This window comes from Cupressus sempervirens, chromosome 8 (assembly GCF_028749045.1).
Source record: "Cupressus sempervirens isolate cs-2001-9-10 chromosome 8, ASM2874904v1, whole genome shotgun sequence".
NCBI classification, from domain to species: Eukaryota; Viridiplantae; Streptophyta; class Pinopsida; order Cupressales; family Cupressaceae; genus Cupressus; species Cupressus sempervirens.
This window is the reverse complement of record NC_143125.1, coordinates 294,340,159-294,366,483: the sequence shown is the minus strand read 5'-3', so window position 1 is coordinate 294,366,483 and position 26,325 is coordinate 294,340,159. Positions and strand designations below refer to the sequence as shown.

At 38.2% G+C, this 26,325-nt stretch overlaps 3 protein-coding genes across 3 annotated transcripts; 1 reads left to right on the top strand and 2 right to left on the bottom strand.

Annotated features, from left to right (window-relative positions):
* Positions 1-3,347: 3,347 nt before the first annotated feature.
* LOC149542586 (uncharacterized) lies at positions 3,348-4,282 on the top strand. Its single transcript, XM_089795740.1, has 3 exons — positions 3,348-3,533; positions 3,631-4,152; positions 4,248-4,282. Exons 1-2 carry the CDS (start codon positions 3,348-3,350, stop codon positions 3,868-3,870), a joined length of 426 nt encoding a protein of 141 aa, XP_089651866.1. The 3' UTR covers positions 3,871-4,152; positions 4,248-4,282.
* A 6,871-nt stretch (positions 4,283-11,153) lies between these two features.
* LOC149542585 (uncharacterized) lies at positions 11,154-11,471 on the bottom strand. The gene has a single exon (XM_089795739.1). The coding sequence runs from the start codon at positions 11,469-11,471 to the stop codon at positions 11,154-11,156; it is 318 nt and encodes a 105-aa protein (XP_089651865.1).
* A 9,963-nt stretch (positions 11,472-21,434) lies between these two features.
* Positions 21,435-24,281, bottom strand: LOC149542584 (uncharacterized). The gene is made up of 3 exons (XM_089797484.1): positions 23,302-24,281; positions 22,522-22,964; positions 21,435-22,181 (listed from the first exon to the last, which is right to left on the bottom strand). Exons 1-3 carry the CDS (start codon positions 23,552-23,554, stop codon positions 21,891-21,893), a joined length of 987 nt encoding a protein of 328 aa, XP_089653610.1. The 5' UTR covers positions 23,555-24,281; the 3' UTR covers positions 21,435-21,890.
* Between the last annotated feature and the right edge of the window lie 2,044 nt (positions 24,282-26,325).

Here is a 26,325-nt window from a genome sequence, read left to right as displayed (position 1 = left end):
GCAGCAAAATCAGAACCCACAGCGGCCAAACTCGTGGCACTGCTAAGAGAACTTGCAAGGAATTAGGCACAGATCAATGATATTCAGCGACTCATAGAAGAAACTCCCAAGAAATTGGCAAACAATAAAGTATCCAGTGAACAAAATAGTCATAGCGCAAACTCTAAGTCAGGTAAAGCAAACCCTCATCTTGCATGTTCATGACCGCCCATGCCATCTTTTCCCCCACAAACGGAGGCACCACAGGGATAGAAGCAACCAATGTTTGAGGAGGTTCAAGAACAACTGAGAGAGGACTGGAAGAATGCGAATTTCGAGGAAGATATATCTTACAAAGACTACGCAGATCTGAGAATGAGATATTCCAGAGGTGGAAACCGAGGATATTTTAACAATGATCTCAGGAGGAAGTTGAGTAAAGTAAATTTGTCTCCATTTGATAGATCCGGATCCATATCTGCGCAAGCATGGGTAATGAAGGTCGATATTTACTTCCAACTGAATCCTATGCCAGAAGAAGCAATTAAATTTGTGGCATTACACTTGGAGGGAGTTGTGCATGAATGGTGGCATCACGACACCATCATACTAGGGCATGATCAAATAAATACCTATGTGAAATTCACTAAGAAATTGATAGATCGATTTGATGGTAAAGATCTGAAACTCAATTTCATAGATTTGGCACAGCTAAGGCAAACTGGATCGGCTGACCAATACATTGCGGAATTTCAGAATCTCTCTGTTTTGGTCACAGACATTTCTGAAAGAAGATAGATAGTGCTTTTCATGGACGGGCTGACAGAAGCACTGAAGGGTTGGGTAAAGGGGTTCAATCCTGCCACCCTGTGGGAGGCCATTAAGATAGCACGGAGTATGGCATCATCGTCGACATCATCCTCTTGGGGTTACTCACATTCCAAACCACCAATGTTTTCGAGGGACAAAGATAATAAACCTCCGCCAAGGAAGTCATTGTTGGACGAAGCTACTAGACAAGAGCTCCAAAGGAAGAAACTATGTTTCAACTACAAAGGACTATGGGAACTTGGAGGCAAATGCCTCAAGGAAGGAAAGATCCACTACATTGAGGTTGTGTTCAATGATGAGGACGAATAGGAAGATACATAGTTGAAAAACTCGTCGAGTACTCGGCGAGTTTTAAAAACTCGCCGAGTTTCCTAGCTCGGCGAGTTTTTCACCAGTTAACTCGCCGATTCAAAAACTCAGCGGACTGGTAAAAACTCGCCAAGTAATCGCAAAAAACTCAGCGAGTTTTTAAAAAAAACTCGCGATTTTCTGGTGAGTTTTTCACCCGCGGCCTGTGACGGATTAAAGCAGCAATGAATGTGTTTTTTTCTCATTTTTTCTTGTATTTGGATTGTTTAGAGCCTTGAGGAGTGAAGAGAAGAAGGTTTGGAGGCATTCTTGGCTGATTGCAAGTGATTCAAGGCGGATTTGAGTGGATTGTAGAGGATTCTAACCGATTTTAGAAGACAAATTTTTTTCTAGGTATGTTCATCTTATCATAGTTTGAAAACTTTTTATAGTTTTATAACAAATGTTCTTTTGTTTTTGTTGTTGTTAACTTGTTTGTAAATGTTTTCAAATCATTTAAAATCATTTTGAATCATTTTGATTTGAAACCCTAGCTTCTAAGGATATGGTTGAAGTTTGTTGTTTGCTAAGGATATGGTTGAAGTTTGAAGTTTGAAACTTTGAATCATTTGAAACCCTAGCTTCTAAGTTCTAACTTTGTTTATTCATTTTTCTATATATTTATTGTAGGGCAGCGGTCAACCATTAAAAAAATGACAAACCCGCAAGAAGAGTGGCCACAAACACCATGCCCATCTGGATATATAGGCACTCGGCCTAAAAATGCAAGAGATAAGGCATGGCGGATGAAGCTCCAAATCCAAATGATATTGGGAAGGTGATATGCATTCCCTGTGAGAGAATTATTTCTGGAGGCATAAACCGCCTCAAATACCACCTTGCAGGCATAAAGAAACATGACTCAAATCCTTGTCTCAAGGTAACTGATGAAGAAAAAAGATTCATCCATGCCCTACTTGCAGCTGCTGAAGAGAAAAAATTGAATAGGGAGAGGGAAAAATTAGCTATGAGGGCAACCATAGCTGAATCAGAAGGAGCTCCTTTTGATATGCAAGAGGAAGAAGAAGCACTTGAGAACATACCAGGATCTCTTCGTGGCCCACGGATCCGCAAACAAAATTTCTCATTTACCAGTTCCACTTCTTCTACATCTCCTACTTCTTCATCATCACCATCCGGATCCCCATCAGGGATAGGTGGTTATTTTGTGCCCAGGAACACACCTGGAGCACAGCCATCATTAGAGGGCACTGCATGGTTTAAGGAGGTGCATGAGCAAACTGATATTGCAACAGTTGATTTTTGGTTTTTCAACAATATCTCAATGAATGTCGTTGATAGTCCCTATTGGGTCAATATGGTGAATGCAATGACAATATCAGGCAAAGGGTACAAGCCGCCTAATCGCAAGGATGAGTGGAAGGTTAGTATTTTACTATTTAGTAATTGTAAATAATTGTGATTCACTTTAGTTCATTGTTATATTTTAAATCTTAATTATTATAACTTATTTCCTAATTTTTTACTAACACTTAAACTTTATTTAATATTACACCTAAATTTTGTAGGTTGCTTGAAAAAGCGGTTGGTAGGGCAACATTGTTGATAGAAGACCAAAAGAAAGAGTGGAAGAAGTATGGCTGCACCATTTTATCTGATGGGTGGACAGATGGAAGAAGTAGAACCATTATTAACTTCTTGATTGCTTGCAAAGATGATGTGGTGTTTTGGAAATCTGTCGATGCCTCCAAGAAAGTGAAAAATGCAGCCACATTGGCTTTAATGTTGGAGAATGTTTTCATGGAGGTGGGAATAGAGAATGTGGTGCAAATAATCACAGATAATGCAGCAGCATATGTGGCAGCAGGTAGATTTAATTTTTTATATTTGAATCAATATGAATCATGAATGTAATGCTATGGATAATGGTATTATTCAATTTAGATTTGATGTAATTTGTAAATACTAAATATGAAAAGTTTGTTATTGATTATTGAATTTTTGCTAATTTTTTAGGTAGAATCCTCCAAGAGAGGCATCCCACACTTTTTTGGTCACCTTGTGCAACACACGTCCTTGACCTTCTTTTGGAGGACATAGAAAAACTTGATTGGGTGAGTCCAATTGTGGAAGATGCTAGGTGAGTCACGATATATATCTATAATCACTCATGGGTTCTCAGTTTGATGAGAAAAGCCACTAAAGACAAAGATTTGATGAGACCTGCTATGACAAAGTTTGCAATGGTCTTCTTGACGTTGCAAAGTATTCTTGACCACATATTGGCTTTGAAGCAAATGTTTGTGTGTGCTGATTGGGTTGCTTCACCTTACTCAAAGAAGCCCGAAGGAGAGGCTATGGCACGAATAGTCTTTGATGATAGCTTTTTTGCAAAGGCTAAGGAGATTGTGGAGGTAACTTCATTATATTTTTAGTGTATTCAAGTTTCATTATCAATTCATAACTTACTATGTTATTAACTAATTTGTATTTTTCAAATTTCAAATGTAGATGTCTCTGCCCCTGGTTCTAGTCTTGCGCACATGTGATGGGCAGCAATCCCCAATGGGAGGTCTTTATGAGGCCATGGATAGGGCGAAAGAGGCTGTTAGAAGTTACTATCATGGGGATAGTCTCAAATTTGATCCCATTTGGGAAATAATTGATAGGAGGTGGAACAATATGCTCCACCAACCTATTCATGCAGCAGGCTACTTCCTCAATCCCAAATTCAAGTACTATGATAATTGATTGTCCTTGAAGTTGGGATTTTAATAAGTCTTTATTTTACTTTACTTTTTAAGGTTGTGTAGTAAGACTTGATATCATTTTCTATTTGTTTTAGGGCTGATGATTCCTATTCAGATCCTAATGGAGAGGTCATGGAAGGTCTCTCTAAATGCATTGAGAGAATGATATCAAGTGAAGAGGAGAGAGACCTTATTGTGACCGAACAACAAATCTATGTGGAATCAAGGGGTCCTTTGTTCTCTTCTATGCTAGCAAAGAGAGCAAGATCTACTCAAGCACCAGGTAAAGCGTCAAACTTTAAAACTTTTGCTAATTGATAAGTTGTGCTTCTGATTTTTTTTTTATTGCTTTATAACTTTTTTAATTTTGTTTTGCAGATGCTTGGTGGGCAAGTTGGGGTGGCAATACCCCCAATTTAACGAAATTTTCTCTCAGAGTCCTATCCCAACCTTGTAGCTCATCCCATTGTGAGTGCAATTGGAGCTTATTTGAGTCCATCCATACAAAGAAAAGAAACAGATTGACTCAAAAACGGCTTAATGACCTTGTTTATGTGCACTATAATCTTAAGTTGCGCATAAAAAAGGCACAGCTCTTAGAACTACCTGGTCCGCTTGATCTAGATGAGATAGATCCTTATTCTAATTGAACAGCACAGGAGCCAAGTCCATTGTTTACGCCAGATGAGATCGCTGATTTGGAGAGGCAGGCCATGGAGGGGGAGGCAAATGCTGATTTTCAGTTCACTATGGATGACATTGAGGATGAGGACGAGGATGATGATGATTCAGGCGAGGATCAGGCATTACCATTAGGAGGAGATGCATCCTCTTCTAGGACGCCGAGCCAGTCAGTAGGGACGTCGAGCGAGGGGGCACAGCCACAGAATTCACAGTCACGCAGCTCACGCCCTATCCCAGTGCGGGGCACTTCTTCTAGGACTAGACAACCTCGCTTTCCTGCTAGTGCAAATGGAAAGAGGAAGATGTGATTGACATTGTCAAATTGTATTGATGTATTTAGACTTTTAGTATTTACTTCTAGTTTGACAGATTGAAACTATTTAGTAATTTACTATTTTGCTTCCTACCATGAGCATTCTGCATGAGAATGCAATTTTGTACGCATTATACATTTATATATATCTAAACTTCGTTTCTTTCTTTTGTATTGTCTTTAATTAACTTATTAGATGCATCTTCTTATTAAATTTTGCAAAATAAATGTATTTTTAATTAAATTTCAGCGGTTTTTTAGGTTCCCGAGTTTTTCCCGAGTTTTTTTTTTAAATCGCCAAGTTTTTCCCGATTAAACTTTTGGGGGGCTTGGCGAGTTTTTGCATTTGGCGAGTTTTCCAACTATGGGAAGATATGCCCACCAAAGACAGCCAACCCCACGAGGACACCAAAATGGTTAATTTGAACCGTACAAAAAGAATTCCAACATTAGTACGGTGCGAAGGAACTATTGCCCTAGTCGGTAGCCCAAGGTGCACGATGTTTCATGTACGGGGAACTCTTCAAGGACAAAGGGTTATGGTGATGATAGCGAAGCTATTCTAAACTTCATAAACTCCTCTCTGGTGAAACGAAGAGGTCTACCTATAGAGACGCACACAGGATTTCAAGACAAGGTTGCTAGAGGGACTCTCTTGCCCTGCCCACACCTTGTTCCTCAGCTAAGTATCACAATGGAAAATCACACGGTGACTGAGGATTTCTTCATAGTGGACCTTGATGATATGAAGGTTATTCTAGGCATACAGTGGATGGAGACACTTGATGAATACACTCAGAGCTTCAAACGGATGGACTTCACTTTTGTTGTTGATGGAAAGAAGGTTGTTCTCCACACAATGGCAAATGAAGGTCTGAAGGAATTTTCTGCACATTAGATGGAGGCAATTTTTTGGCGTGATGACGTTGCTTGGACTGCACATTGTTTTATCTTTGCAAAACCTCTAAAAGGACAACGGACACCTCCCCAAGATGATGATCTCCAGAATATTTTGAGTGAACATGATTAAGTTTTTATTGACATTCCTCCTGGTATACCACCTCATCGAGGGTTTGAATATACTATCAAGTTAGAAGCTAGAACCAAGCTGGTCATAACCACACCCTACCGCCATCCCAAAAAATTCAAAGATGAGATCAAAAAGACTATTCAGGAACTGCTGGAGAAAGGATGGATCCATCCCAGTTCTAGCCCCTTTGTGTTGTCAGTGGTATTCGTCAAAAAGGACGGGACAATGCGCATGCGTGTGGACTTCCATGCGTTGAACAAAAAAATAATAAAGAATAGATATCCCATTCCAAGGATAGATGAGTTGCTAGATGAATTGCATGGCGCAATCTATTTTTCAAAAATGGATCTCCCTTCCAGATACCATCAGATCCTGGGCATTATGAGTTTCTGGTCATGTCATTCAGATTAACAAATGCACCTGCTACATTCCAATGATGCATGAATCGCATCTTCAACAAACAATTGCGTAAGTACTTACTAGTATTTTTTGTTGATATTCATATTTATAGCAGGACATGGGAAGAGCACCTGAAGCATCTAGACGAAGTGCTACGAATCATGAAGGATCAGTCCTTGTTCGCCAAGCAACCGAAGTGTGAATTCAGTATGATGGAAATATTGTACTTGGGGCATGTTGTCAGTAAATATGGAGTTCAAGTTCATCAGAAAAATATTCAGGCTATCCTTGATTGGCCTCCCCCGAGATCACTCACGGAGTTGCGAGGATTTTTTGGACTGTGCAGTTATTACCAGAGGTTTGTAAAAGGATTCTCTCAACTCAATGCCCCATTAACAGATCTGACAAGAAAGGGTTCCTTCCAGTGGATTGAAAAAGCACAACTCACTTTTGATAAGCTAAAAGAAGCAATGAGCACTTGTCCCATACTCGCATTGCCTAATTTTGCTTGACCTTTCATTTTGGAGTGTGATGCATCTGGAGAAGGCATTGGTGTGGTACTGATGCAAGATATACACCCCATAGCCTATGAGAGCAGGAAGCTTACACAAACAGAATGCTTATACTCCATTTATGACGAAGAGATGTTGGTCATCGTATATGCACTGACCAAGTTCCGGCAGTATCTAGTGGGTGCCAAGTTTGTTGTGCGTACGGATCACAATAGTTTGAGATTTTTTCTCAAGCAACAGGACTGGAACGAGAGGCAACAAAAAAGGGTAAGCAAGGTTCAGGCTTTCGATTTTGACATTGAATGTGTGAAAGGAAAGAACAATGTGGTTGCAGATGCTTTGTCCAGAAAACCCGCTATCTCCTTACTGACCCAGATTTCAGCTAACTGAAAAGCACATTTGTTGGTAGAATATTCCAAAAACACATTTGCTTGTGAACTAATGGATGGCAACACCCAGGATGATCAGTACAAAGTGGTGGATGACATCATTTACTATAAGAATTGGATATTTTTAGTGTTGGAATCCAAATTGAAGCAGAAAATCTTGAAGCAAGTTCACGACTCACCCTTGGCAGGACACCCGAGCTTCCTCAAAACTTACAGATGCCTCAGGGAGAGGTTTTCATGGAAGGGACTTAAAGAAGACGTATTGCAATATGTAAAAGAGTGTGCGGTCTGCCAGTAGAACAAATCCGAACATACTCTACCCACAGGGTTAATACAACCTCTGCCAATTCCAAAACAAAAGTCGAAAAGCATCTCGATGGATTTCATTATTGGACTTCCCAAGGTGAACGGAAAGGATTGTTTTACATGGTGGTTGACAGACTAACGAAGTATGCACATTTATTCACCATCTCCTCGGACTTTTAGGCCGCACAAGTAGCCGATCTATTTTCAGAGAAGTTTTTGTCTTCACGAGTTACCCCGAAATATTGTCAGTGATCGGGATGGATGATTTATCAATATCTTCTAAACAGAACTGTTTCGACTGGCAAGAATAGAATTGTCGCCAAGCACTAGTTATCACCCTCAGACAGACAGACAAATGGAGATTGTGAACAAGTGGCTTGAAGGTTACCTTCGGAATTATGTTTCGGCACAGCAACAAGCGTAGCTCAAATGGATGCACTTAGGGGAATATTGTTACAATACCACTTACCACATGTCCATTGGGATGGCACCGTTCAAAGCACTATACGGGTATGAACCCCTTTCCTTCATCGACACAATTTTGGGTGACAGTCGCGCACCAAGGGCGAGGGATTGGCTTCAGGAGGGATTGGCTTCAGGAGGGATAGGACATACTGAGATGTTTGAAGGAAAACTTGCAACAGGCACAGAATCAACAGAAAATCTACGCCGAAAAACATCGAATCAAGAGAACTTTTGAAGTAGGAGACCTGGTCTATCTCAAGCTTCAACCATACCGGCAATTCTCATCGAAGGAAAAGGGGAAAGAAAAATTGAAGCCACGATTTTAAGGTCCTTATCGGGTAGTTCGCCGCATCGGTGAAGTTGCCTATGAGTTGGAACTTCCAGATGGGAGTTGTATTCATAACGTTTTTCATGTCTCTTGCCTTAAAAAAGCTATGGGATAGAACATCATGGTAGCGACAGACCTTCCACCACTCGATGAAGGAGGAAAGCTCGTATTGGAACCAGCCAAGATCATTGAAGTACGTGAGAAGACCCTGCGGAAGTGCATGGTGAAGGAATATTTGGTACATTGGAAACACTTGCTGTTGGATGACGCGACGTGGGAAGGTGAACACATTTTACAGCATCCGGCATTGCATTTGCTTGAGGACAAGAAAAATTTGGGATGAGAGGACTGTAATGTTCTCGTTATAAAATAAATTTTAATTAAGCTATTGTATTTGGGGTGATTGATTTAATATATCTCAGACTCTTTTTTATTTTGTTTCCGCAGTTTGTGTTGTCGTCGACTATCTTTGTACACCCTCGGAAAGTTTTTCCCAATGGGTATTTAAGCACGGCTTGTAGGTAGTCATTAGGTATGCATTTTAGATTAATTCTTTTGATTGTGAATTCCTGTTCAAGTTATGAATTGTTCGCCATTTCGGAAGTGAGAAATCTTCCCTATTTGGCTTGTTTCAGGTTTTGGTGGGATTCAACCCTCGCCCTATTCCGTCGCCTGCAATACTTAGCTCGGATCTGGCAAATCGAAGCACCATTATATTGCGAATTGGAGAAATCATTGTGTTTAATGTGATCTAATTCACTTAGTGTCAAATGAATGAAATCTATGACAAACGTTTTGTGTGTTTTCTCTACATATTTTATACATTTAGTTGCATGCATTTCCGTACACTCCAAACCCCATACATCACCCAGTGAAATCTTCCATTTAAAAAACAACATAGTTTTCAACTCTATGGCCTCTATTTCTCAACCGTAGGGTCTCCAATTCTCAACCTTACTACCTCCAATTCTCCACCATATGGCTACACCACATCTACCATCTATACGACCTTGTGGGCTTCCCATCGTACGACCTCACTGCTCCACCATACAGCCATACTCCTGCATTCTTCATCACTATATGAACACACAATACGGACGTAACTCATGCATCATTCTCGCCCACCATATGGCCTCCACATTGCCTATACCTTTGCATTTGGCTTTCGTACGCCAACTCCACCTAGCCATACTACCCTTTGGGATACCGTATGGGTTATCATATGATTTATATTTTGGAGAAACATTGTTTGAGGGTAGTTGCGCATGAGGGATCATCACATGGCCCTCATGGATGATTGTTTGGGAGGTTCATTACATGATAACTATTTAAAATAAGGTGCTTATACATTTGTCATCTTCTGAAAGATCCCAAAAGGATCCTTTCACTGAACTTCTGTAAATTTAATTAAAATAATAGATGTTTCCTTGTGGTCTTAGAGAATTAGACAGAAGTTGCAGAAAGATTATTGCTTCTTTTTTTGTGTTTTCCAGATATAAGTAAAACAATAATTAACAACAGCAAATAATATAATATTCAATCAACTAGAATAGCTACAAATCGTACTAGGCAAGATATGTAATCAGTATGCCAGCAAAGGTGTATACAAGGAATGAAGATGCCAACTACAAGAATGGACCAGCCACGCACCAAAAGGGTAGAGATTGTTGACGTGATCCAACCAACAAATCATGTGCCAACTAAAAGGAAGTTGTACGGCTGCTATAGTCGCGCCAAGGTAGCAAGAAGATCCCAACGTGCCAAACAAGACCCTCAATGTGCAATGCACAAGCACCCCCAAATGCTGAACTTAACAATCTTTGTCAACTGTTGAAACAATACTGTAGAATATTGTTGAACATCTATTGGGGTTTGCGTCCCAATAGCCAGGCTCTAGAGTTTGCAACCTAGTCCTCTAGAATTGCTCCTCAAAGCAAAATCGCAAATACCAAGAATGAAGATGTAAAAGATAATGAAAGAATGAGCCAACATCTCCTTTTATCTCCCTCTCAAAGCCAATTGAACCCTAAAGGGAAAATATGCATTTTCCTTTATTATAAAATGGCATCTTCTCAATTAAAAGGCCTTTATATATAGGAAAAATACCCCTTTCCTCAAATAACATAACTGTAGGTGCCCAAAGGTGTCCAAATGATGAAAATAAGTTATAATAGTTCAAGACCTTTCCAACGAGCTATAACACATAGGCCTGCCTGACTAGATGAAGCCAAAATTCCCTTATTACTTCAATTAGCTATATAAATAGCTTTATTTGAATTTATTTGAATTTTGAACGCAAACTTAGGAAATTCAACTGAAAAACCAAATTCAACTGGAAAGCCAAACCAACCAAATAATCAGTGAACGGGTCCTATCACCTACCTGTGACTAATGTCGAGCAATGTGAACCAACTGGCAATCCCATCCCTATAAACTAGGGATGCTCCTAGAAACTAGGGAATATACCATGTCACCATGAAACTGAAACCATATACTGGTCCTAACAAACCTCAAATTTGATCACTGCCAAAACCTCCTAAATTTTAGGAAAATCCCTAAAATTAGGGAACTGACCCGACTGGCTCTCAAATTGACTGTAGCACCAACTCTGGTCACTGAATATCCAGTATGAGTCTCTATCCACCACTACTAGCCTACGAGACTCCAATAATAGGCCAACTCTCATGACTCTACTAGTCAGACTAGAGAGGGGACATGACAGTCCTCCCCTCTCGGAGATGCTTGCCCATAAGCAACTACAACGTTGGATGCTGCAAAATGGACTCACCCTCCCAGGTGGCATCCTCTAAGGGTAGACCTCTCCAGCTCACCAAGTACTCCCGAATCACCTTACTCAATCATCTCTTCCTGACCTCCTGAATCTCCACAGGGACCAAAGTCAATTTACCCTCTTCATCCAAAGGAGGTAAATCACATGATGCTATAATATACTGCCCCAGTGCCTTCTTCAGGCATGACACGTGGAACACATTATGAACCCTACTATCTAGTGGTAACTCGACCTCATAGGCCACCTCTCCAACTCGCTTGAGTACTCTATAAGATCCATAAAAATGAAGCTTGAGCTTTTCATCTCCTCCCCATTTAAGGGTGCTCCGTCTGTAAGGCTGTAGACAAAGAAAAATCATGTCACCCACCTCAAATGCTCTATCCATCCTGTGTCAATCAACATACATCTTTTGTTGATTCTAAGCATGCTACAAGTTCTCCCTGAGAGATCTCATGATATCTTGGTTCTCTTGCAACCAATCCTATGCTAAGGGAACTTTGTTGTCACTAAAAGCCAAATCAACAAAAGATAATGGATTGTAGCCATAAAGAGCTCTGAAGGGAGTCATGTTAATGGACATGTGGTGCGTAGTATTATAACAATATTCGCCCAAATACAGCCAACGCACCCATGCCTTCTACTACCCTAACACAGTTGCACAGATACCCCTCCACCCACTTATTAACTACCTTAGTCTGTCCATCCGTCTAAGGATGGTAGCTAGTGCTAGGGGTCAACTTTGTGCCTGCTAGCCTGAAAAGTTCTTGCCCGAAGAAACTCATGAACCTATTGTCTTTGTCACTTGCTATGGTCTTGGGGAGACCCTGGAATCTAAATATCTCTCTAAAATACAACTCAGCAACCAGTGAAGTATGCTGCAATAGGAAAGAAGTGAGCATACTTAGTCAACCTATCCACCACAACATAAATACAATCTTTCCCTTGAACTCGAGGAAGCCTTGTAATGAAGTCCATAGCTATCATTGTCCACTTTTGCTTCGGTATAGGTAGAGACTGCAACAATCCAACCAAAAAAAAGTATGCTCTGACTTGTTCTGCTAACAAGTCATGCATTCATGAACATGGCATAAGACATCATCCTTGAGACCCTTCCAAGAGAATCTCTCCCATACCGCCCTATAGGTCTTACCATCACCCGGGTGTCCTGTTGTAGGAATATCATGGCAAGCATGCAAAACATGCTCCTTCAACTATGATTCAGGAACAAGGTAACCCTGTCATTGTAGTAGATGACATCATCCACTACACTATATCCGTCACCCTGTGTCAACCCATCCATAATCTCACAAGCACACTGATTTTGGAATACTCAACTAAAAAGTTAAGCCTTCCAATCTGCCAAAATCTCGCTCAAGGAACATAAGGCAGCAAGTGATGGCTTCTTGGAAAGTGCATCAGCAACAGTATTGTTCTAACCCTTGATGAACTCTATGTCAATACCCATCCACAAAGTCCCATCCTTCTTAACAAGCACCACAGAAGAAGCAAAAGGGCTAGAGCTAGGGCGAATGAATCCCATATCCAATAACTCATGGATGGTCCTCTCAATCTCATCCTTGTATCCTCTAGGATGACGATATGGGGTAGTAATCACGGGCTTAGCCTCATCCTCCATCTCTATCCCATGCTCGAAACCTCTATCAGGAGGTACACTAGGATGTATGTCACCAAAGACACAACCATGTTGATCCATCACTGACTGTATGTCTACATGAAAGGAGGCCCTCCCATCCTGAGGTGTAGGTATTTTGGACTTCACAAAACAACGTGTAGCCCAAAGTATGTCATCATGACGAATGATAGTCTCCATCCTATGGGAAGTTACCTTCTTAAGACCACCGTCAAAAGCTTCCTTCATGATAGTCTTCTTCCTTCCAGAAAGGAACTCCAGCTACATGCAGGGGTGGTAAAAAATATATCGCCCAATACCCTGTAACCACTGCATGCCCAAAACTACATCATAATCCTCCAACAATAGCACATAAAACTAATCTATCAAAGTATATTCCCCCACCTAGATGCTAAGATGAGGAATCCTTTGAGTACAGCTCAAAACGGTTCTGTCTGCAACCTTCACTCCAAAGCCAACAAACTCCTCGGACTGGAACCCACGCCTATCAACTAGCTTCTGGTCAATAAAGTTGTGCGTGGCACTTGTGTCTACTAAGCTCACAACCCGTTGGCCTCTCAATGTACTTTTCAAACGAAAAGCATGAAATATGGGATAACTGGAGAGTAGCCATAGTCACTTTAGCTGACGCCAAAGACTCCGGAGTGTTTAGCTCTAACTGAAAGTGTTCCTACTCAACCTCCTCCAGACTATCCTTAGTATCAGTATCAGGTATCTCCTCATCACCTATCTCAGATGTCACCTCTATCAAATGAACCTTGTCTTTACCAAGGAAACGATGTCTAGGCTCCCATGGTTTCTTACAGGAGAAGCATTGTTTCTTCCTCCTTAGCTCATTCCTCGACTCCTAGTCCATCCTGGGTGGTCTCGAAAGTGGTTCCCCTCTTCCCTGGGAAGTGTTGGCCTTCTGGGGAGGCCAAGAATCCCTAAAAGGTTTCTTATATGCCTAATAGGGAGTAGGAGGGGTGTCCTGTCTAAATGTACCATCAATGGCCTTCTTGAGAGTGGTTGGCTTGAATGCTTGTACCAGTCCCTTCAATATGTCATGCAAACCCTTTATGAACAACATCACATGACTATGAGACATGTCTGGAACCATGACTGCAATACACTGGAACTCATTCACAAAAGACTCCACGTTCCATGTCTGCCTCATATATGCCAACTCTCGATAGTAAAGCTCTATGTCTTTACGATCAAACCTAGCAATGAGCCGCTTAGTGAATTCAACATAGGAGTGAACCATAGTGTAATCCTGGGTGACTAATCCATGGTGCCACCAATCATGGGCAACCCATTCTAAATGCAAAACCGCAAACTATATAGCCTCTCTCACAGGCATAGATCTCAATGATAAATAGATATCCAGCTTGTGCACCCAAGCTCGTGCACTCATATCATCCGTGCCATCATAGGTAGCTAGTGTGATCTTCCCAATGGCTCTACTGAGGTCATTGTTTTGTTGTGGTATGTAGCCCCTGTCTCCTCTGAACCTGGTGTTATCCCTACATTGTGCACAATACTGTGGAAAAGGAAAAACATCCCTAACCTCTGGGGGTAGGGCTCTCCACTCAGTTCTAGCTGTCATGACTGAATCCTGGAATCCAACCTCAGGTGGCTCCACCTGTGCCGGTTGCTCAACTTGCCCAAACTGAGGCAATAATGGTCTGTCTAGAGCAGGAATACGTGGATGTTCCTGCCTATGGGAATGAAGGGAACTCTCTGCTGAGACATGGGATCGATGACTACATTGGCTTCCTGCAAACGAAAAATCGACCTGTTCCTTCCCTATCTTTCCTGTCTACCTCCACGCCTATCCAATTCCATCCGCTTCTAGGTATCCTGTAATCTGTCTAGTGTTTGGACAATCCTTGGCTGCGAAACAATCAAAGTTCTCATGAACTCTCTCTCCTTTGCCTCTATAGGCATGCAGTCACTAGCAGCACCTTGTGCCTCACCCATAGTTGGTGTCTCTACATCTCTGGCGATCTCTGCTCACCACTAGTTTATCCTGTGCTCGTAAAACCTATGTATTTCTCCACCAAGATGCATAGAACATATATAAAAATAGATGCCAAATGTTGAAATGAATTATCAAACCCTTTTCTATAACTTGTTGTGATAATTTCATTGAAACCCTACAAGCTGGCAGGATTCAGGCTCTGATACCACTGAAAGATTCCAAAAGGGTCCTTTCACTGAACTTCTGTAAATTTTAATTAAAATAATAGATTTTCTTGTGCTTTCCTTGTAGTCTTAGAGAATTAGACAGAAGTCGCAGAAAGATTGTTTCTTCTTTTTTGTATTTTCCAGATATAAGTAAAACAATAATTAACAACAGCAGCAAATAATATAATATTTAGTCAACCAAAATAGCTACAAATCGTACCAGGCAAGATATGTAATCAGTATGCCAGCAAAAGTGTTTACAACAAGGAATGAAGATGCCAGCTGCAAGAATGGACCAACCATGCACCAAAAGGGTAGAGACTGCTGACGTAATCCAACCAACAAATCACGTGCCAAACAAGACCCTCAATGTGCAATGCACAAGCACCCCCAAATGCTGAACCTAACAATCTTTGTCATTGTTGAAACAATACTGTAGAATGCTGTTAGAACCATCTATCAAAGTTTGCGTCCCAATAGCCATGCTCTAGGGTTTGCATCCCAGTCCTCTAGAATCACTCCTCAAAGAAAAATCACAAATACCAAGAATGAAGATATAAAAGATAATGAAAGAATGAGCCAACATCTCCTTTTATCTCCCTCTCAAAGCTAACCGAACCCTAAAGGGAGAATATGCCTTTCCCTTTATTATAAAATGACATCTTCTCAATTAAAAGGCCCTTATGTATAAGAAAAATACCCTTTTCCTCAAATAACATAACTGTAGGTGCCCAAAGGTCTTCGAATGATGAAAATAAGTTATAATAATTTAAGACCTTTCCAACGAGCTATAACACATAGATCTACCTAACCAGATGAAGCCAAAATCCCCTTATTACTCCAATTAGCTATTTAATAGCTTTATTTTAATTTATTTAAATGCAAACTTAGGAAGTATTAAAAATATTTCATTTATTCAATTGGAAAGCCAAACCAACCAAATAATTAGTGAATGGGTCCTGTCACCGAAAGCGTCTACCCAATCGACAAATTGGCTATTAAATTATTATTTAATATTACTTTAAAATTATAAATTCATTGTTTTATAAATTTCTATGAATTAATAAATTACAATAATCAGCCATTCTGTTGGTTGCATAGCCAATTCACCTGTCACCTGCTTGTGACTAATGTCGGACAATGTGGGCCAACTGGCAATCCCGTTCCTAAAAATTAGGGATGCTCCTAGAAACTACCAAATATACCCTCTCACCCTGAAACTAAAACCATATATTGGTCCCACGGAGCCTCAAATTTGATCACTGCCACAATCTCCTAGATTTTAGGAAAATCCCTAAAATTAAGGAACTACCCTGACTGGCTCTCAAACTAACTGTAGAACCAACTTTGGTCACTGAGTATCCAGTATGAGTCTCTATCCACCACCGTTAGCCTACGAGACTCCAATAATAGGCCAACTCTCATGACTCTACTAGTTGGACTAGAGAGGGGACATGACAGAAATAAGGTGCTTATACATTTGTCATCCTCATGCCAATTCTGGCATCATAAGAAGGTTAAGTCTTTATTCTGATTATTATTCCTTACATATATAGAGCAGCTTTCCCATCTCAAGGATATATAAAACATATCCTTGTTTGTTTCGGTATTCATGACAGAGGAAACATATGCATTCGAATTTCAAACATACACATGCATAGCCCTTTGACAATCACATATATACTTCTCTGAGCAAAATATAAATGGAAGGAAAATACATCTAGCAACTCCATTCGATTATGACTTTTAGTATTAACAAGCAAGGCTGGCTCTAGAGAAAAATGGCAGTTCAGAATGCATGAAATAAACATGGTCAGTTATGGATGAATATAAGACATGACCTGATTCGGCAGATATGGTTTGCTGAATATAGTTGGAATTGGTGTAGAAAGATGCCACCGCTTTTGTTAGCAGCAATCAAATTTGATCAAGCACAATACATTGGTTTCCTCACAGGCTCAGCAATGTTTAACAGACTTCAATCACAATATCACCATACTGGTTACAGGACTGAGAAGAACTTAGCATGAACAAAGAGAGTTCTGTAAAAAAAAAAAATGTATGTGGAGAGCACCCGAGAGGTTATGGGAGAAATATATAAAAAAATCCTCCAAGAGGCGAGCCGAGAAATCAAGAAGTCACCCGCACATGCTCAATTATGAAATAAAGATTGAGGTGGCAAGAAATGTCGCACGGGTCTCCAATTCATTTTGAACAATGATCAACATAAAGCCCAATGCCTAAGAAGGGTCATGGCAAAAAAAGTGGCCGCCCAACAATTAAATAAACACATAAATAACCATGGTCAAGATCAAAAAATATAAAAAATAAAGGTGGCAACATCCTCCACACCCATGCCTTAGTATATTAATGCTGTATATTAATGCTGTTCTCATATATTCATGCTTGCCTAAGTAGCTTTAATATGTAGGTATATATATACATACATACATGTATATATGTATATGCTAAACATGAGATTTGCATACATACATACACACACATATACGTGTATACATACATATTTTATACTCACACAAGTATGATTATAGACATGATATTACTATACTGAGACATGATAGCATTTGCAAGATATATTGAGATCATCCACATAATGAAGGTGATTTTTCTTATTTGAGTTTTATGGTGTTTTAGTTTAACTGGATAGCTCATGGTCATCCTTGTACTTTCTTGCTTGTCTAGTCATTTAGTCCTTGGTCCAGGTGGTTAGGTTCATACTTTATGGCCTGACAATGTGTCCACTTCCTAACTCTCATTTTGGCAACACTTCCCCTTGCCATCATGCTCTTGCAAAATGGAAATGATTCCGGGTAATAACATATTTCCAATAATTTGAAATAATAATAAAATGTCCCATAATCATTTTCAATTTCTAAGATATTCATTTCCAATTCATCATAACGACTACTAACATGTCACATGAAACATTAACTAATAACCAAATTTCCATTTCACAAGAATCAAAATATCTCAACAACTTTATTGATAGATCAATTTCACATGAACCATTATTCTCAACAAATTACCGAACAACCAACTTCAATGTAGCAAAATTTGGGATGTAACACTTTTGTTAATGGATTGCTCATTAAATTGGTTTTCCATCACACTTCCTTGGATTAAAAATCACCATATATCAGTTATCTCTAACTTGCATATCAAATCAGCTTCTGGAGAACAAACTGTGATGTCCTTCGATATCACAACACTAAGTCTCGTGGTCATGCAGATTTATTATAAGGTCTTAGAAATAAGATAGTTTTCTGATAAATGTTGATGTTCGCTCAAATAGCAGACCCAATTCATCTCCTCTCTGTCCCCTGATATAATTTTAATGAAGATTACCTTTCTATGAGCAGCTAGCCTCTCCACTTCTTCTGTCCTGAATACTGCATAGATGCAATAAGAAATCCATTTATAGTCACCTGGAGATGCCATATTGTTCAGTTAAACGGACTATTAGTGGAAATAAACTAGTTCTCAGCAGAGATGACCATGCAGGAGTATCATGCTACCTGGAGATGCCATTTGAAGATTTCATCACAGGCAGAAAGAGAAATCATGCATTAAGCAATTTTATAATTCCAAGATGATTTCAGTTGAGATCAATCGCTTCCTATATGGGTGATATCCAGACAGGTCAGCCCAGGAAAAAGAATAAAATAGGCCTTGCAAGTTGGACTTGGCACAAAAATATTAACCTGGAGTATGTTGGCCTTCCAAGAGGAAATTATATAATATTAACTATATAACTAGCGCTTCCACCAAAAGAGCGTGCAATGATTATGCCGATAGTAAGATAGTAAGATATAGTTGTCATTTAGTATCTTTTTCTCTTTATTTCTAATTTTTATGTTTTTTGTGTGTTTGCTTATTTATTTGCTTGTTTTAAAATTATGTCTTGGTTTCATTCGTGTTTGTGTAGTTGTTTGTCTTTTTTTTCTTTCTTTTTTACTTGTTTCGTCAACTTTGGTCTTGGACTTGTGCTTGACATTGTGCCTCAGTAAAAGTAAGGATGAGAGTAGGTATCATTGTTGGCATGAATGGATCATCTCAATAATTTATAGAAGATGGCAAGTTATATAGTTCATTTAGTTAAAATAGTGATGATATAATTATATATGAGTGTTCCCACTAATACTACATCTCAATGATTTATGAAAAAAATGAAAATGACAATACAACCTTTAACTTCATCTTGATGATTTATTCAAAAATTATGAAAAAAATAAAAATGATGATGCAACCTTTAAGAAGCATCAATGCACCCATACCCCTTATACAACATCATCCCGCCCTTTCGAATACATTGGTGCTTCATACGATCTAGATACCCAAAATAATACTTAAGGAAGTATTATATAAACTCCGTTAATCTAGATCTTTTTAAATTTCATTTGCCAACAGTCAGATGAGAGCCCGGAGGGGCTAGTGGCACCAGCCCAAGCCACTAGGATGTTCACACCAAGAGACCAAAATGACATCAACTACATCCACAACAGCACGATCAAAACCAACAAGAATATCAGAGTTGTAACATCTCGACAAACCTTATAAGCCGCTATTCAAGCCTTGGGCATGACACCCGTTGCGATCCTACGAGCATAGCCCAAAATACTAGCCTGGGTAACATACCTACCCATTGTCGTGAATGCAATGTGAATTTCATGCCCGTCGGAGTCACCCAGTGACTAATATTCCATTGCGTCATTCACAAAACTGCCCCTCATAGCGGCCTCATTGCCCTTCGAGAAAAACCAAGTGCCCACAATCTTATGGTTACATGCCGAGCTCTCAAACAAGCAGTTTCACAGACACCTTTCTAGCAGTTTGGGATAGGGCCAATGTCGAGGTCGTTAAAGCTCCACCATTCTAGCCAGATCCTGATGTCCATGAACCCGATTATTACTTCGAAGCCCTGGTCGAGTTTTGCCCACAACCCGCCATCGTTCGGCTTGAGGCCCAGAAACTCTAGTGATCAAGTTGTATGCATCTACAATGCCTTGTTGGGAAACAGAGCCAGTATTCTTGAAGCTTTCTTGAGCTTTGATGCCTAAGATTGCGTTAACCGAGTCGAAAACCCTAAAGGCCATGTGCTCGCAAACCACTCACTAGAAACCCTAACTTTTTCATCTTTTCAATCATTGTTTTTCTTTAACCGGCATTAGACATCGAATTTCGATGAGCAATCAGCACATAAATAGCCTATCGGCCAATAATATTTAATATTATTTATATTATTAGTTAATATTTAGTTTTCTTTTAAAACACTTAATTTATGGCTGATATCAGAGAAAGGCTACAAATTAATTGGGGACATGACGAAAATTGATGTTGCAGATGAACCCACCAGCTCCTCTTCAATCTACCTCACAGTTTGTTCCATAATTCCATTAATAGGTTATAGGGCCAAATATTTCCTTCCAAAAAAGTTCAATGGCTTAAAAATCCTTCAATTCCCTTGCATGTCATTATAAGAGTAATCTCTTTCTGAACTTAAGTGTGTTAGGCACTTACAAGCTATTTTTTCCTCTTATTCAAAGAGCTGATGTAGAATGGTTAGGCTGATAGATTGGAACACAAGGGAGGTCTACTCGTGCTAGCTAAAATCCTTCATTGTCTATTACTGCATTAGCTATGTTTTGCACACATGTGGTGGGGAAGCAAACAAGCATCAGTGTGTTGTAGCATGATAATGTAGACATACTTAGATCTACTGGCAATGATTCATGATGCCTATATATTTCCACTAAACCCTAAGGGAAGGATCAAAATATGGCTATAGTCAAACTTCTTGTCAATATTACCAGTTGACATTCATCATTTGCAGCCTGTTGCAAATCTAGGATCACGCATTCATAGCTCTAACCAACTGCCATATTTGTCAAAACCAACCTCAAAAGATTTGAAAAAATTCTTAAAAATGATAATTGTTGAATATGTAACTATGGTCTAGTAAAAATGGATAGAGTTGTAAGATGGAGACCATGGCAAAAATGGGCTACAGAAATCACGGACCACAAAAGGGCAACTGGAGAGTGGCTTGGTACTTTTGACACTGCAGAAGGATCGGCTAAAGCTTATGATGCATCTGCAAGTTCAAAGGAGTGAAAACCAAGCTCAATTTCCTGGATGAAGCAATTGGTCACAGCCATGCCCAACTAGATTGTCTATAGACTCCAACACTTTATTGTTTAGACCAGTGTTTCCGAAGTTTCCAATAAATGCAGACGTGTAGAGTTGTAAACATGTTTCCAGGATACTGTGTAGTGGTATATAGCCATTCTAAAACTAAATAGCTAAACTTCCAATAAAAATAATGTTTATACATAGTCTTCTTAGACCAAAAACTATGTTTCCTCTTCTACAGTGTGTGTAAATACTGCATAAGATTGTGAGTTGTCTTCCTCTTTGTTAAGTTGCTCAAAGTTACTGTCAACCTTATTGTAAGAAATGATCTGATTCTGGGGAATATTGCATAAAGAATATAGCACAAAAATGACAATGTAAGCAAAAAACATATTAGTTGCAAAAGAATGTATGATATACAGCTCAAACAATGAAGGTAAAAGTGATCACCCACACTAATTGGTAAAGTCCAATGGCCAAACATGAATTTTACACACTATGCTCAAAAGCCAGTCGCTACTGTCTTGAACTGTTTTTGAGAAAGTGAAATACAAGGAAGATAAGAAGATACTGTTTCCCAATGTCTTTTTCCCACAATTTTCTTGTACTGAACACATGGAAAAGCCAAGTTCATTTGCCCCCACCACTTGAAATATAAAATTGTTCTGATTGTACAGTTTGTCTTGTTCTGTGCAACAAACCTCCATAAGGAAGTGCATATCTTTTGCATGAATTGCATAATAAATCCGGTAAATGCATTGATCCTGCACTACTATAGCAAAATGGATATGAGCAAAAAGGTCTCCACATTGAATGACAAGACGACAACACAAATTATTTGGTAGATGGGAAAATGCTGGCTTGATCTATCATCAATGTCAGAGCGGTAGAAACTGACGAATTTCCATCTTCCCAGTTTGTGTCTAGAGACTCGGACTTCTTTTCAAGAACCCTTGCCCTATGCCTTCTTTTGAAGACATCCTGTCGGAACCTCTTTGTTTCATTTTGTATGTCTGTCCCAGGTGTATCCTCAATTTTTCGTTTCTCAGTTTCCAATATCCTAGTTCTTTTCTTTACTGCCATGGCTGCAACTTGGTCCTCTCTCTCCTGCCTCTTGGCTTCTTCCTGTCAGTAAAGAATCATGCTTTTAAAACTTTAAACATAAGATTCGAATCATAACAATAGCAATAATAACATATCTTATAAATCATGAAAATGTGTACACGCTTTATCCTACTTTTGTGGTGATGTTTGACTTCTGGTCTACTTGCATTGAGACACACAATATATTGGAGAAGCCACTGGTCCAGTGAAAGTAGTCTTATCAATACAAATTCAGATGGGTTTAGTCTTTTAGTTATTTCTAATAAATTTGCTTTCACACCAAGCATGAAATGGTTAAATTTTTGTTTCCAAAATGGCCAAAAAAATGTCCTGAAAACAAAACAGGCTATAGGATGATCACCTGTAAATTATCTATGAGATTGTTAAGGGATTTGATTTTCCTATGTGGCCAACGTGGGATGCCAAATTCTCTGCATTTCCTTTTTAGGACTGTTAGTCCCACCTCCAACCTCCTAGAAGCTTCGGTTATTGGCACATCAAAATATTTTGCAAGATCCTTTAGTGCAATGTTAGCAACCCGCTTTGTCGGTGCACGATGAACTTGCCTATTTTCATCCTTTTCCATGCTTTGGGGAAACTCTTTGATTGATGATTTACTGCTTAGCATTGACGAATCCCTAGAGGAAGCAATTTCAGTGCTCTCCAGTTCAGGGTTGTGTTCAATAAATTGAAACTCTGCACTACCTGCTATACTTGAACTGGACCTATTCTCAATTCTACGATTCGAAGGTGAGCAATCCCTTGACCTTGTAGTTGCTTGATTCAGGTCAAAAGATGAATAACCTACCCACCAAATCAATGCAAGTATTATTTTTGCAAGTCGCGACACAAAATAATACACACAAGTTTTAACACAATATAGATCTCTGCATTTGCTTGCACGATTGGTGTCAGAAAATCTTTATTACAAAAACTGCTACAGGAATCAAATTTCAAAGGAAGGATTTCATTAATAAAGGACTATTAGTTGAAGATATTTTCAACTTTATGAACGAACAACCATGTTTCCTTCCAAAAAATTGCTAAGCAATCAGACATGATGCATTTGCAATTTTCTCTCTAGTTACACAAGCATGCTCAAGAAGGCAAAGGGTAAAGGTTTTTCCAATAAGTTCCATACCTGGTAGAAATTGAGTGATAGGTTTAGGATCGTGTTCATCACAGATATCTGCAATGCTGTAAGAGTTATCATCGTCGTGTGTGACAACAACGCTTCCGACAGAAACATCTTGTACACTTGTTAGCTGTGGTATACTGGGCCAGGAACCCTCAATGCCAAAAATACCAGACTGCGAATCCATTGATTCACGATTTCTCTCTGTTAATATCACCTCATCACCCACACATTTTGGAGGGTTACCAAAATCTCTCATTATTTTATCAAAATCAGTTGTTAGCTCTACAATTTCTGTGCGACTTAAAGAGACATTAGCACATTAAGCAATTTTTCAGAGAAAAACTTCTTGTATGAAGGGATTTCAAACTCTGAATTAGCATCCAACTTGGCTGTGGCCTAAAAAATAAATCTTTTTCTTCCCCCTTTCCAATAAGCAACCTCTAAACGCAGAAAAGTTTATTACTTATTTATAAGTAACATTGCTATAGAAATGTTTGGCAACTAAGTCACATATTCCGCCGGATTTCGTCCAGTAAATTCGAAATTCGGCAATTTTCAACGGTAGATTATTGCATGCATGGAATCCACCCTGTAAAGATTGAAATTTGTTTGAAAGATGCATTCCCACGGAGAATTCAACCTTTGCCAACGCATACGTCGACAGAATGGGCTTCTGAAAACCCCTGCGAGAGCTACAATTGACGACAACAGAGCTCAGGGAATTTAACAGAATTGAGCCAGTATGGTTTTGCAGCATTCAACCTTATTACTATGCTTAGCATGCTTCAATCTTACTTATTATTATTTATTTGAATTTGTCCATTTTTGGCTTATTTCCCCGTTTTCTGCAGGGCCACATTGACATTCAAAAGGTAGAATGTTTAGTCAAACGTAGGGTGTCAACAAACCAACTTTTACAACTGTAATCTTTGACCAGAGGGATACGTGGTGGACGTGACGAAGAAATACGAAGGGTTTTTCGCTCAGGCCTCATATGGTCCCGGCTTTATTTGTTTCTCCCTTGCATAAAATTTGCTCATATTCTTATTCTCCCTTTTTTCAGTTCAAGTTTTATGCATGTATAAATTTATTATACAGTTCACAATTCCATCTTATTTTAGGAAAAAGCCAAAATACCATTAAACTGAAATCTTATTGGCTCATGATGAAAAAGGCAATGAAAAAATTCATTTTCCTTTAACAAAAATACAACTATTTTTTGAACACTCTATTAATGCAAGCATTAATTGCAACTTTATCTCTGTTAATGAATGCATTAATTTCAATCTTATCTTTTCCACATTTGTGACAAGTGGATAAACTTTTTTTAAAAAGATAATAGTTTTAATTGATGTTTATTTTTGTCATTTGTAAAATGCTATTCAAATATAGATATTTTAATCAAATATAACATTTTAACTCTTTTAAATTGTCAATTTTTAAAAATTATTTTTTATATACTTTAATTTCATATTTAGTTTAATTTTAATTTATATATAGTTTAAATTAGAATTTAATTATTTTTATTTTTACATATCTAAATAATGTTTTTAATAGATTTTCTTTTATTTTTTATTTTTATATATAATTTTATTAGATTATACATTTATTTAACATATATAATTTTTATTATATTGATATTTTTATAAGTGTGTTTGGTTTTTTTAAAGCATAAATATTATTTTTAAATTAATTTATGTTTATTCATTTTTATGCATTAGTTAGGAAGTAAATTTAATACTTTTGTTTTTTATCCCTTCTTCGATACTCGTTTGAGTGCTTCCCACGCTATTTTATAAAGTCAATTAAATGTCAAAGTAATTGGTAAATTAGTAATTAGTCAATTTAAATAGAAATTATGCTTTATTTATTTATTAAATTGGTTTTCAAAAAATTCTCATGCATGTATTTTATATTTACATTACTAAAAAAAAATACAAAGTTTGAAAAACTTTATTATGTCCACATCATGCAATAACTCTACTATAACAAAGTTCTCAAATTCTCACAGCTTCTAAGATTCTGAAAATTTGAAAATATTACATTAAATTGCATGTACAAAAAAATCTACTCGTGTGCATAAGTGTGATTTTAGTAATTAAAAAAATCTTCAGATTTTTAAAATTTTCCTGTTATTTTCAATTTTGTTGCTATTTTTACTACTTTTGCTCTTTAGAACATTTAATTAAGCAAAACTTATACATATCTTTTTAAGGAAGTAATTGAAAGTATAATATTCATATTTATTTTTAATTCAACCCTATTTTATGGTTATTATTTTTCTGCACAATGCAAATTGAACAATCATAAATATATTCTTAGAAATTATAAAACTTCTAAACAAACATTTCATATTTCACAAACTCAACTTCATAGATCTCTAGACTATGACACATTTAATATCTTGAAATCATCAAATTCGGCAAGAACTTTGGTGCTTGCGCCTCTTGTTTTAATTGTCAAGGTTACAATGAGGGTCAGTCTTTACATGACTCTCTTCTATCTCTTCTCATTCTAATTATTGAGGCGACTTTGCAAGATATTGTAAGCTAAACAATCTAGTAAAAGCACAAGGTCTGGCAATTAAGTGGCTTAATAGAGGATTTAGTTTCTTTTTATTAATTACTAGTTGATGATTTTATTAGTTATTATTTGATCATTTTGTGTCAAAACATTAGTTAAAATGAAAAATTCTAATGAATATTTAAGAATCTACACAAGAGATTCTATTACTTGATGATTTTGTGTGTCACAGTGTTGGTTAAAAGGACAAACTCTAATGTATATTGAATAATCTACACGAGAGATTCAAAAACAAGAACCAAAATGGAACATCAAATTACAATACATTACTTTATGCTGGCATTTTTATCATTAGGAATAAATTAGACATGCTACTTCATTACTCAAGCACGTGGTAGGGTTTGACAATATCTATTTTGTATATTGTCATGACCCACCTTGTGTGACTCCTATTTTGTAGGAAGTTGTTAACACATTGACTCAGTTGACATGGTCGGTGGATGA

Excerpts from the sequence above, each read along its gene's own strand:
- LOC149542585 (XM_089795739.1), bottom strand. The coding sequence starts at position 11,471 with ATGGATAGAGCATTTGAGGTGGGTGACATGATTTTTCTTTGTCTACAG.
- LOC149542586 (XM_089795740.1), top strand. The coding sequence starts at position 3,348 with ATGACAAAGTTTGCAATGGTCTTCTTGACGTTGCAAAGTATTCTTGAC. Across the intron at positions 3,534-3,630 it reads AGGCTAAGGAGATTGTGGAG|ATGTCTCTGCCCCTGGTTCT; the intron begins GTAACTTCATTA and ends TTTCAAATGTAG.
- LOC149542584 (XM_089797484.1), bottom strand. The coding sequence starts at position 23,554 with ATGAGAGATTTTGGTAACCCTCCAAAATGTGTGGGTGATGAGGTGATA. Across the intron at positions 22,965-23,301 it reads TATCACTCAATTTCTACCAG|GTTATTCATCTTTTGACCTG; the intron begins GTATGGAACTTA and ends TTTGGTGGGTAG. Across the intron at positions 22,182-22,521 it reads ATCTCATAGATAATTTACAG|GAAGAAGCCAAGAGGCAGGA; the intron begins GTGATCATCCTA and ends CTTTACTGACAG.